Source organism: Psammomys obesus, unplaced genomic scaffold (assembly GCF_907164565.1).
Source record: "Psammomys obesus unplaced genomic scaffold, mPsaObe1.curated_primary_1811, whole genome shotgun sequence".
Lineage (NCBI taxonomy): Eukaryota > Metazoa > Chordata > Mammalia > Rodentia > Muridae > Psammomys > Psammomys obesus.
Genome location: NW_026596073.1, coordinates 21,537,857 through 21,550,379, shown reverse-complemented (window position 1 = coordinate 21,550,379; position 12,523 = coordinate 21,537,857). Strand labels below are relative to the sequence as shown.

The 12,523-nt window shown below is 42.7% G+C and overlaps 1 protein-coding gene across 1 annotated transcript in view; it reads right to left on the bottom strand.

The window, feature by feature from the left end:
• Window positions 1-299: 299 nt before the first annotated feature.
• Tnfsf10 (TNF superfamily member 10) overlaps window positions 300-12,523 on the bottom strand; it is a 29,248-nt gene continuing 17,024 nt past the window's right edge. The window contains exons 4-5 of the mRNA XM_055626151.1: window positions 8,136-8,240; window positions 300-7,180 (exon numbers count right to left, since the gene is read on the bottom strand). Of these exons, the coding sequence (XP_055482126.1) occupies window positions 6,735-7,180; window positions 8,136-8,240 (551 nt within the window). The 3' untranslated portion in view covers window positions 300-6,734. The remainder of the gene's footprint in view (window positions 7,181-8,135; window positions 8,241-12,523) is intronic.

The window sequence follows — 12,523 nt, the reverse complement described above, 5'->3', positions numbered from 1 at the left end:
ATCTGCAGTGCCAATTCCATGATGGTGTAAGGTCAAGACCATGTAGAAATCTATTGCACTGGCTTTCAGGGATAACTTGTGTGTTAAAATGTAAGCAAGCAATACCTCCATAGCAATAACAACATCACTAAAACCTAATGGTTTCGATACAAATATGGAGATGCTGCAGTGAAAAACAAGAAACTTGCAAAAGTTTTTCATTTGTTTGGTGTAGGTAGATAAGAGTCAGAGATTCAAAGGTTAATAACATTTAAACTTAGATGGAGAAATGAACTTAACCATTTATTGGTCTTGTAAGACAGAATTATCAGATATTACAACAACAACAACGCTTTACCTTTTTCTCATCACCTGAGGCAGGTGGGAGAGCTGGCCTGACCCTCACTGACTACAGCATTTGGGAGAGAAGACCCTGAACCTCATCTGGGCAACACAGTGATGGAGAAGGCACAGGAGGTGAGCCAGCCTCAAGGGTGGGAGAGTGGGAGAGTTGGCCCTGCCCCTTGCTGGATGCAGCAGTGGGTGAGCTAGCTGGGGCGGTGCTGGAGAGCTTGCTCTAGTGGTCTAGGTGTGGGAGGAGCTGGTGAGATGACCAACTCTGCTACCACTAGGCTTAGTGCCAGAGCTTTGAGCTGGCCCACCCCAAAATCTACCTGAACTGCTGGAGCATGTGAAAGGGCCTGTCTTGTAGATTCAAAGCTGCAGAATCTCCATGACACAGGGAAACAACAGGATATCTTGAGAGGGGGCCCAGTGGGGATCCCGTGATAGTGCAACAGAAGCCAGAGGCCTCAAAGCAGACCCATGACCCATTGCAATGAACACTTACAAGTAAACATGTGTGCACAAAAAGGGTAGCGTGTGGGACACAGTGTGGCACACTACAGCTTCCAGGATGAAATGTTTTCTATGCTTTATTTTGTTTGGTTTGTTTTTTTTTTTTTATTTTTGTTTTTGGGGAGAGGTTGTAAGAGCAGACAGCAGGTACAAAGGGATGGGGAGAAGAATGGGATTGTGTTGCATAATATGAAACCCAGAAAGAATCAAAAGGAAGTTAAAAAAATAAAAATTTTAAAAACTAAACCTTGAGTTGTAAAGTTAAATGTGATAGTTTTAATTGTCAACTTCAAATAATCTAGAATCACCTGGAAGAAGGGCCTCTAAGAATGTCCGGGAGGAATTATCTTAATTATGTTAATTAATGTGCGACCCGTCCATATCAGCTGCACCATTCCCTGTGCTAGGATCCTGGACTATATAAAAATAAAAATAAAAATAAAAAAAAAGAAAGTGAATGAAAACTATCAAATATGCCTTAATTCACTGTTTTCTGTTCTTAACTGTGGATGTAATGTGGCCAGTTCTCAAAAGCTCTTGCCTCTGTGACTTCCCCGGAATTATGGGCTAGACCCTTAGACTATTAACTAAACTCTTTCTCCCTTAAGGTGTTTTTGTCAAGGCATTTTATTATAGCAACAAGAAATTAATTAAGTGCATTAAGATTATCCTGTGGAAGATAGGAAAATGAGTAAAAAGTAAACAGTGAAAACTAAATAAAAAGCAAAGATATATAAATGAGCTCCTATATTACAGTTTTTACAATAAGTGCAAATGGGTTAAATTCACTGATTAAATGCAGAGATCCTCAGACTGATGACAAAGTGTTTCAGCACTGTATAATTCAGAAGAGCCCAAAGGTGTAAAGAACAGATGTAAGAAAAAGATATAAAACACTGGAAATCGGAATCATCAGTCTTATCAGACAAAAAAAAGGGGGGATTGTACTTTACAGGGCAGCTCTACATGGGCTGAAAGAAAAGAGAAAAAAAAGTGTGGTGGGTGCATGGACTTCTGTTTTTATTAAGGTGAAATTCAAAGGAACGTGTGTGTGTGTGTGTGTGTGTGTGTGTGTGTGTGTGTGTGTATTTCAGAATTTACAATATTTTTACATTTGAAATAATAATCATCATCATCATAGTTAATTTACTTTCTGGCTTTGCTGCTATCAACTTGAAAGAAAAAAGAAAGGAAGGAAGGAAGGAAGGAAGGAAGGAAGGAAGGAAGGAAGGAAGGAAAAAAGAAAGGGAAAAAGAAAGAGAAAAATTCTCTTTAAGATTTTCTTGTCTCACAACTGAAAATATAGATTTAATTCTTTAAGAACAAAGGTGGTAATTCAAAATTTCTGACACTGATAATGAAACTGTTATATGCTAAATTATAGGAAACAGTTAAAATAATACTTGGAAGGAAATTACAGAACTGAATTGATTTGCCAAAGAACAAAACAGGCAAACAAACAAACAAAAACCCACGTAATAGTGATTGGTCTGGGGAGAAGGTTCGGTGGGGGAGCAGTTTTGGCACAAGCATGAGAAGCTGGGTTCAAATCCCCAGAAGTAGAGTAGGTAGTGATCGGGCGGGGAAGGCCACAATCTACAGTAACTGGAGAGAGGGCAAAAGCCACGTTGTCAACACCCCTGGCTTCACAGAGCCCTTGGAAGCAAAGAGAATTTAGAAAAGTTGACTCAAATTGTGTTTCACTTAAAAACGAAAAAGCAAGCAAACAACACACCTCAAATTCTTAACACAGAATCTAAACTTACCCTTGAAGGAAGCCTGTAACTCTCTGTATTGAAACTAGGTTATGCAAAATCTAGAGGTTATATATTTTGTGATCTCAGCTGTTCTGTGCACTCATTTTTCACAAAAATAGGAAGAATCAGAACCCCGTGTCTTCCTTCGTACCTAGGCCATTTTCAGTGTTGACATCAGTATGGCTTTCTAGGGGCTGGCTGTTAAAAAGAAAGACCAGTATGGCCTAGAACTCAACACAAAAACAATTAGGACAGGGCATGGTGGTGTACGCCTTTAGTCCAAGCACTCTGGAGGCAGAAGCAGGCAAATCTTTGAGTTCTAAGACAGCCTGGTCCACAAAGCGAGTTTCAGGACACTCAGGAGCTACAATGTCTCAAAAGAAAACAACACCAAACAAACAAATAAACAAACACTCCTCACAGACCCAGCCTCAACCTGGAGCTCCAACCGTGTATGCAAGCTTATTTTTTGTCTGTAGTTCCAGTTGCCTACAGGTAAACCATTGATCTTGGCTTTCGTTCTTGTTTTTAAACCAGAGGATTTGAAGACTTATGCACACACCTTTAAAGGACTTGACTCTGAGGAAGTTAAGGGAACTTCGCCACCTGGTGGCACTCACGGTGTGTGACAGTAAGGTGGCCCCATTTGGTCTGAAAAACAATAACAAAAAACTTTTGCCTTGACACTTCTGCTCCAAAACAGCAAAGTTGACCTCTCTTCTGGGATCATTGCTGCTTAAAATGCCCAGGTTCCCCAGGCTGATTAGGCCAGAGTGGCACTTTAATTTTATTCTTCAGGTCAGATGGTTTGTTGGGCTGGAACTCAATAAGACAAAAACAGGGCCTGGTCCTTTCCCCCGCCCCCCACCAGTAGTAATTATTCCTTTTCAAACAGATAAGAATTCATGTCTTTAAAAAAAATGGCTCCTCACAATTGTCCAGGAAGTTATCATTCTAAAATATTCTCTCCACGGTTGCTTCCTGCAGTCAGAGGCTTTATATTTTGGCAGAAGGAAAAAATATGCAGGCATGCTTGTTTAAACAAGTCATGGAGTTTAATATTGCCCATGAATTAAATCTTTGAACATCTAATCATGGTTGTCTGGGTATGTTGCATTCTTAAATATTTAATTTCTAAATCACAGCATTTGACACTTTGGTAAATTGTGTCCTGCAGGCGGCCTGCTAATTACTTGAGGAAATTAAAATGCACACACACAAAAAAGATCCCTGGGCTCCACTCCAAGATTCTGATCCTGTTGGTTTGTGGTTGAATCTAGGCATGGGCATTACAAAATGCTCTGTGGGAGATTATGAAGTAGCGTCACCCCAGGGACCATGGCTTGTGGACCATATGGAAACAGCAAACAAAGAATGTCTGTGTTCAACACAAAAATTAGAAATCTGATACCATTTCACTTGCCTGCCTACCAAACAGAAAAAAATACTATGAATTTTCTCTTCGGTGATGACTTAAGAGACCAGGAATTAAAAACAGCACTTAGTTGTTTCGTTTAGGCTGAGGTGTCACTCAGTGTGGGGTACATGCCTATTGGGAGCAAGACCCTGGGCTTGGTTCTCATCCCTGCCTCCTCCCAAAGTTAAATTGACTCCACAATCCCACTTTAGGAGTCAAAACAGAAAGACCAGTGAGTGGCAGAGAAGACCGTTGTCATTAAGATGTTGTGACAGGTGACAGAGAACAACCTGGTGGTACAATTGCTGTGATCTAGTCACTCAATGTGCAGTGTGCAACGAATGTTTTTACTGTTTTAAACTATTTTATGTTAATTTTGTTGTTAATTAATGTTTCTGGTTAGTATGCAAAATAACGGATTTCTTATGAAACCTTCACACATATCATGGTTCAGTGCCCTCCACTCCTCTGTCTCTCTACCCTCCTCCCACCCGGCCCTTCCTACCTTTTCCTGTTTTTATACCATTCTTGTGTGTTTGCGCACATTGTTAAATCTGACTTGGCATTTAGTGAAAATGTACTTTATCATTTCCTTCTTTCTTCTCCTTTCTTCCCTTCGTCTTTCCTCTTCCTTTATTGTCTTCCTTCTACCCTCACATCTGGAGTGTGTGTGTGTCCCAAAACACGTGTGTGGAGGTCAGAGGACAGCTTGTAGGAATGGGGTCTCTCCTACCACTATGTAATCCCAAGGATCAAACTCAGGTTTTCAGGATTTTTGGCAAATGCCTTTTCTTGAACTTTCAAGTTTTCTCCTTCATTATTTGACATCAACATTTTCCCATATGGTTATTATTATTACTTACGAATACATAGATGTATTTTATATAGAAATTACATGTAAGTTCCTTACTAAATATTAGGAATATGGTTGCAGGCAAGGCTAAATGTGTTTCACTATTACAATGCCTATATTCTAGTCAGAGAAGGAAAACTTTAAAATGGTAGCTGTGGAGTCTATGTGCTATTTTATAAGACCTTGATGGAGTCATGAAAAAAAAAAAAACATAAGGAGTATCGAAAGTAACAGCTATCCATAACCTTAAATTCAAATAAGTTTTTTTGAAAGACATATTTGTATGTGTATGAATATTTTGTCTGATTGTGTGTCTGTGCACCGTGTACATGCATTGCCTGCAGAGGCCAGAAGAAGGAGTCAGATCCCCTACAACTAGAGTTACCATTCTTAATCATTATGTGAGGGCTGAGAATTGAACCTAGATTCTCTGGAAGAGCAACCAGTGCTGTTTACATCTAAGCTATCTCTCCAGCAACCAAAAAAGCCTAAAAACCAACCAACCAAAACAAACAAACAAACAAAACAACAACAACAAAAAAAAAACTGGTTCAATAAAATACATCATATGGGTCCTTTTGGGGGTTTGCTGCCCTTTGGTTTTAGTCAATCTTGTGTTACTACAATGAAACTCCAGGCATAGACATCCAAAAAACCAAAACCAAAACAAAACAAAACAAAAAAATGAACAAAACTGTATCACATCCCTTTAGCTAAGGTCTACAAAACATCTTGGCAGAAGGAACAGACAGATGTAAGAGCCAGAAGACTGGGATAACAGCTACCTTCTGGGCAGGACAAGCACATTCAGGCTAGCTCAAACTTGATCCTAAAGCTCAAGGCAAACTCTTGGCTGAATATTGTGCACTTCCAAAACACAGGAAAACACTTCATTCAGAAAAGACAGGAACAGGGCTGGAAAGTGGCTCAGTGGTAGAGACGTTACCAGGCATTCAAGAAGCCTAGCTCTGCATGAGCCAGGCAGGGTGGCATAAACCATCATCTCAGCATATCCTGGAGGCAGGAGGCTGCCCGGTTACAGATCACCATAGGCCAGCCTGGGATACCGGCCTCAAAACAAATGACAAGCAAACGAGGTCTGGGAGCATGTCAAGAAGGAGGTACCAAAGACTGAGAGCCACGCAAGGTCCCCTCCAACTCTACATGTGGCAGGAAAATCTGAGCCCCAGCAGGCTGGGGCAGCCAGGCTTCAATGGCTTTGCAGGCACCTTTCTTGGCTGCTTCATTCATCGCCTGGAGTTTTCATTCATTCTTTGGGCCAGATACTCATTGATGATGGGACATAATGTTGTCATTTAAGAATTCACACTTGAGAAACACATAATCAGATACGATTTAAAAAAAAAAAACACACTCACACAAATACACACACACACTTTCACCCACTCTCTGTCTCGCTCTCTCTCTCGCTTGCTCAGTCGCTCTCTGGCTCTCTCTCTGTAATGTTTTAGGTGACAGAGTCTGTGATTTTTATGCTGGCCTGCATTTATAGCTGTCCTTGTTTTCACACAGCCCATTGAACACCCATGACCCAGATAACAAAGGCAAAATTTGTCAATTGTTGCATAAATACTTAGATATCAAAAACCTTCTAGATCTCTGCAACATGGCACCAGGTAGAGCAACGAACATGTGTAGTGATGTCATAAGCAGGTTCTTTTCATAAACACTGAAAGTGTCTATGGCTGGGCGTTTGGGCTGCTTGATTCCAGCCGACTTTTTTTGTCACATCTGTCCCAAGGGTTCTGCAGCCAAGCCATACCCCCACCAGTTCAGTCACTTCTGGGCATGTATTCAACTTAAGATATTGCTGGGCATTTGAGAGCTGTGTTTGATCTTTGCAGGTCATTTAGTTAATTAGAAAGGCTCCAAAAAAACTAGCTTCTTGGTCCAGGTCCATCAAATGCTCATTCGTCACAGAAACAAAAATCCTGTCGTTTTCCTTAAGCTCGAACAGCCCCCCCTGATAGATGGAGTAGAGTCCGTACTCTGCGTCTCTGGACCAGCAGCTGTTCCTGGCGCTCTTCATCAGTATTATGGGGTCTGGGTAGCTGGTATATTTGTAGATGTACTGCACCATCTGCTTGTTCCTCACTCCGTCCTTTGGGACTGTCTCGGACACTGCCTCAGCCTCCTGAAATCGGAAGTATGTTTGGGAATAGATATAGTAAAGGCCTTGCTCCTGGATGACCAGCTCTCCGTTTCTCAAGTGCACGTGGTTGAGGAATGAATGCCCTTTCCTCGATGACTCCCAGGACCCTATCTTCTGGCCCAAGGTCTTTCCGTCCTTGGAAACTACATGAGGATGAGAGAAACCGTTAACAGGAGGAGGAAGTTTGCATAGAAGTAAGCAGATCCTCAGCCCCTCAGCACAGTCAGCATTGTTATCATGATTGTACACCATGTGGATCCGATATCCCATTTCTTACCCATTTAATCTGACATGGATTACAAAGGCTGGTTGCATCAAGATTGGGAGGCTCCTGTGTCATTTTGAGCTTTTGTCAATCCCTCCACTTTCAGTACCTCATTTGCCAGCTATGCCACACGTATACATAGCAAGGGTTGGCAGTTCCCTGTGTCAAAAGTGTCCCTGTGGTGGGAGCTCTAGTGCCTTGTGGTGAAAATAAATGCTGTGGATTTAATTATGGTGGGGACAAGGGCTGCGGATTTGAAACTTTGAGAAGGAAGAGTTGATACAAATGGAAAGGGAAGAGAGAAGGAAAAGGGAGAAGGAGGGGGGAAGAAGAGAGAGAGGGAGAGTACAGATAGAGAGAGGAGAGAGATAGAGAGAGAATTACTTTACAGGTGAAGAAAAAAAGGCTGAGTGTAGTGGTGCTACCATCCCTGCCCTTGAGAGCCTGAGACAGAAGGATCTGGAGTTCAAATCCAGCCAGGACTCCATGAGCCACTGTTTCAATGAAAAAGGAGAAGAAAAAGAGTAGAGAAGGTGCAAGAAACAGCAACAGCAGCTAAAAAGGTTGCCAATGGGAATCTGGGAGCAATGATCTCTCATGTACACTTTTCCTAAGGCCTTCGATAGCAGAGTTAGCAAGCCCCTTGTGTGTCATTTTCCTTCTCAAAACAGTCGTCTGACACTTGATCATTATTGAGCACTTATAGTCATAAAACTATTTCAGATGAAAGTTAAAAAGAAACTACTTGGAATAATTCCAGAGCCTCACAAATGGTAGGCGTCAACCCCACCCGAACCTGCTGCCAGCCCCCGCCCCAGCCCTCGTGATCCTACGTGGAATTATGGCTGAGTTGCTTCTCCGATTGATCCCAGTGATGTGAGCTGCCACTCTCTGAGGCCTTCCACCTCTGGGCGCGGGAGGAATACTTAGCTGCTTTTCTGAAAGACACATGACAGAGAAACATCAGCACTTGTCAAAATACCTCTCAAATACACTGCCCTGCTCACACAGTTGTGTCCGACCAGGTGTCCTGAGCATAGGACCTTCCCAACCTGATCCTGTGTTGCATGAAACAGCCCATATAGTGGGGCTGGAGAGGTGGCTCAGAGGTGGCTCAGGGGTTAAGAATGCTGGCGGCTATCGCAGGAGACCTCGGTTTGAGCCCACCTACACGTCAACTCACAATTGTCTCTAAGTCCAGTTCCGGGGCAAACATGAGGATCTGAGTTTGGGTCCTCAGGGCCCACCTAAAAACCCAGGCACTACCAGCACCTGCTGTGTCCCCAGGAGAGAGCAGAGGGCGGGGGATGGGGGTAATAAATGGAGACAAGAGGAGAGCTGGGGCTGGCTGGCTGGCAGCCTAGCCGCTAAGGGAATAGGCAGACACTTAGAGGAAGGCACGTGGCAAACTCTTCTGCCCAACCAAAGCATGCAAACAGGCCCACACGCACAAAATAAGTCCTATGCAATAATGTCTCGTAAAAAATTAGCTTCAAATCCCCATTTCTGCTTATACTTGCTTAAGATAAATTATGTTCCATGAACAAACAAATATTGGCAAGGACAAGAAATCATACCACACTATACAGAGCTATATAGATGAACCATTGATTCCACTGAGTCCTTAAGGAACTTACTATATTTTTGAGACACCAATTGGAAAATGAAATACTTATTTATGAGACGTAGCGGTAAGGGGTAACACACAAGCAGAGGAGGAACGGAGTCCTGTTTATTGGAGAGCGGAGGTCAGGGCAGGGTTTGCTAAGGAGTTGACATTTAGACATCCAGTCAGTTATTCCTGTAAGCCAGGGTACCACCCTCGTCTATCCAAGCACCCATTTAGGGACAAGAAGAAAGATCACCAATAATCAAGAAATGGAGTTGTGCAGATAAAGGGTAAAGATGGTCAGGCCTGGGGTCTGTGGTGATAGAAGAGAGATGTTTCCGGACAGCTAAAGCCAAGGCCCAGGGCAGAAGACAGACCTGGAGAAGCACAGGTCTGACTTGAAAGGAAACAAAGAACACAAGACTTAGGTTGCCTTTACAAGATGCACTACTGGAAGGTGTGAAGAAATGTGTCGTGCTTCAGGCCGACTTATGTCAAGGTCTGGTTTGTTGGGTACAGGGAGAAAAGCTGGAGCTGCTAACCAAGTTACCAGGTTGAACGCAGTGGTCCATCCTGTGGTGAGCTCAGGAAGCAAAAAAGTAGGAAGTCAGATTTCATAGAGGGCCAATGAATGATAATCTGTTTATCTGGTATTAGTTACAATGTTGTTCCTGTTATTTTGAAAAGCCAAGTTTTTCTTCTTAGTGCAAAGGTCTCCTGAGCTTCCAAGAAACTTGATAGAATGGATGTGGGAGGAGAGGAGTAGCTGAATGGAGAGTGGGGGAAGATGGACAGATGGCTAAATAGCTAGAGAGTCGCTGCTGAGCAGATCTGCCGGAGAAGTGGGGAAAGGACTTAAGTGTGCGTCCTGCCTTCTGCTGCTCTATTCCCCCAGGTCCCAGAGGTCTATAAACGGTGCAAAGATGTTCTCCTTTTCCTTCATTTTATTAGCGTGTATATAAAATAATGTGTTTCATTTTAACACTCTCTCTTTTGACAACAGACCCTGCACACAGTTTTCCTCCCACTTTCCTGTCTTTTATTAGCGTATATTAATTGTATAGAGTAATGATTTTTGTTATGACATTTCTTTTCAGTGATATCATTTACTGTTTATTAGAGAAGATTAGTAAGCAGCACGAATCCTGTGATAGTCTGGTAAAATCAGTGCTGCCCTGGTCCTGTTCCCAATATAAATGCTTCAGCTTTACTGTCCACAAAAACTGCCCAAGAAAATGCAACAATATCCCAAAGACATAACTGATAACAGTTTGCCAAATTTTATGACTTAATTATAAGAGAAAAGGAAACACCCTCGAATGGTTAAGCCAGTTCTCATACACTGAATAGCACTAAAACCAACAGGAACCAATTTCTAATTATCAAAGTCTTAGGATGAAGGAGAACCCCTTCCTAAAGTACTTACAATAGCTGCTTTGGTACTGTGACCTATCTGAGGAAATGCTAGCTGCCTAACCCTAGAAGATAACTTCTTTTAAAATAGTGTATTTTTAAACAACAATATTCAAGAAAGTAAGCTTTATAAAGATAAGTTTGGAGTTTGTTTATTTCTTTGTTTTCTGTTATTTACTGCTGTATCCAAAATGATGCCTGGCTATTAGTGAGGCTGTCAGATGAGTACCTTCCACATAGAATTCCACTGAATTACAGACATTATTTAAAAAATACATACACATATGCATATATGTATATACATAATATATAATATAATCTGGCTGCAATCATATTAATTAAAAAATTTCAAACAGGTTTGAAACACACTATTTTAGGGAGGTCAAGGTCTTAAGAGGGAAAGTTGGTGGTTTAGAACTCTGCCGCTGGCAACTCTATTTTACTTAAGAAGTCTGTAGTAGCCTTTAGGATTCACTCCAGAAACCACATTCCTCCCCTCCCCCAAACATAATGTTTTTATTGATTATTTGAGAATTTCACATAATGCACCCCACAACGCTGACTTTCCGGTCCTCCCAGGTCCATTTCCCCACCCTTGTGACCTCCCCATCTCAAAAAAAGAAAAAAAAAAAAAAAAAGAAGGGAAAAATACCCAATCCAGTTTGTGTCACCCATATACATGCTGGAGCATATCAAGCTCCCATTGGCCAGCTCCTTAAAGAAAACTGAGTCCTGGCCCAGCCCCACCCCCACCAAAACCATCATCTGTGGAGAGGTACACTTCAGCATCCCTATTATCTTCAATAGCTTCCTGTCTAGACTGTTTCTCTTTGCGGGATGTGGGGGTTAGGGGCAGAAGCTGTCACAGAAGCTTTCTACGTCTCTCTCATCCATGAGTCTGCAGCCATCAATACTGCAAAAGACATTTCCTTGCCCTTTATAGTCAGCAGCAGCACAGATGACAGCAAGCACCACAAACATCTACATGGCCTCTAGCAGCAGCACAGATCACAGACATCCACATAGTCTCTGGCGGCAGCATGGACCGTGGACATCAACACTGGCCTCGGCAACAGCAGGACCACAGACAATATCATGGCTGTTGATGGAGACACAAGCCACAAACATCAACATGGCTTCAAGCAGCAGCACAGACCACAAACATCCACCATGGCCTCTGTTGGCAACATGGACCCTAGACATTAATACGGCCCAAGGCAGCAGAACAGATCTCAGATAACAACATGGCCCCCATGTACGTAGCACAGATCACTTACATCCACCTGGCCTCAAGAGGTGGCACAAACCATAGCCATGCAACCACCAGCAACCACATTATTGACAACGCAAGAAAGCAGTCAGGGCTAGAGGAAAGCGAAGAAAACCAAAACAAGTGGAAAAGAATGAAGAGGCAGAGATCCAGCCAGCAGGAGTGTTCCGGGGGGGCTTTCAGTTCGTCCTGGACTGAGGTCTCCCATCTTGGTTTGGCTACATCCTCTCAGCTCCCAGATGGAGTCTGGCTTGCTCATCTCCACTCTCAACCTCTCTCTGCGCTCGGCACACCTGAGAACCTCTCAGCTCCACGCTTCTACTTTCGTTATGACATTTTTAGCACATGTACAAGATATATTTGATCATATTGACTCCTCATTACTCTCTGGATTGTTCTCCTCTTCCTGTTGAATCCTTCTTCTTCCCAAATGCTTTCCCTTCTTTTTTCTCAGCCCTTTGTCTGTCTGTCTGTCACCTTCTCCTTCTCGCTCTATCAACCTAGCTTCCACACATGGGAGAAAAACCTGTAGGTTTTCTGAGTTTGTTTTATTTTTGCTTGACACAGAGTCTCCAGATCCACCCATTTCCCTGCAAATGACAGAGGTGTGTTCTCCATGTGTAACAGTCCACTGTGTCCATGTAACACCTGCTCTTCCTCCATCCGCTGATGTGCACCGAGGCTGATCCCCTGATGGGCTTTCATGAACAGTGCAGCAGTGAACACCGGGATGCACAGGGATCACTACTGGAGTTCAACTTTGACTCCTTCGGGTATAGTTTCAGGAGTGATGTAACTGGATTGTATGACTGGTCCATGTTAAGATTTTTGAGGAGCTTCCATCCTTATTTCCACAGAAGATGGACAAATTTCTATCCATAATTTGATTATTTTTTACGATACCCATGATGACTGGGGGGAGGGGAGAT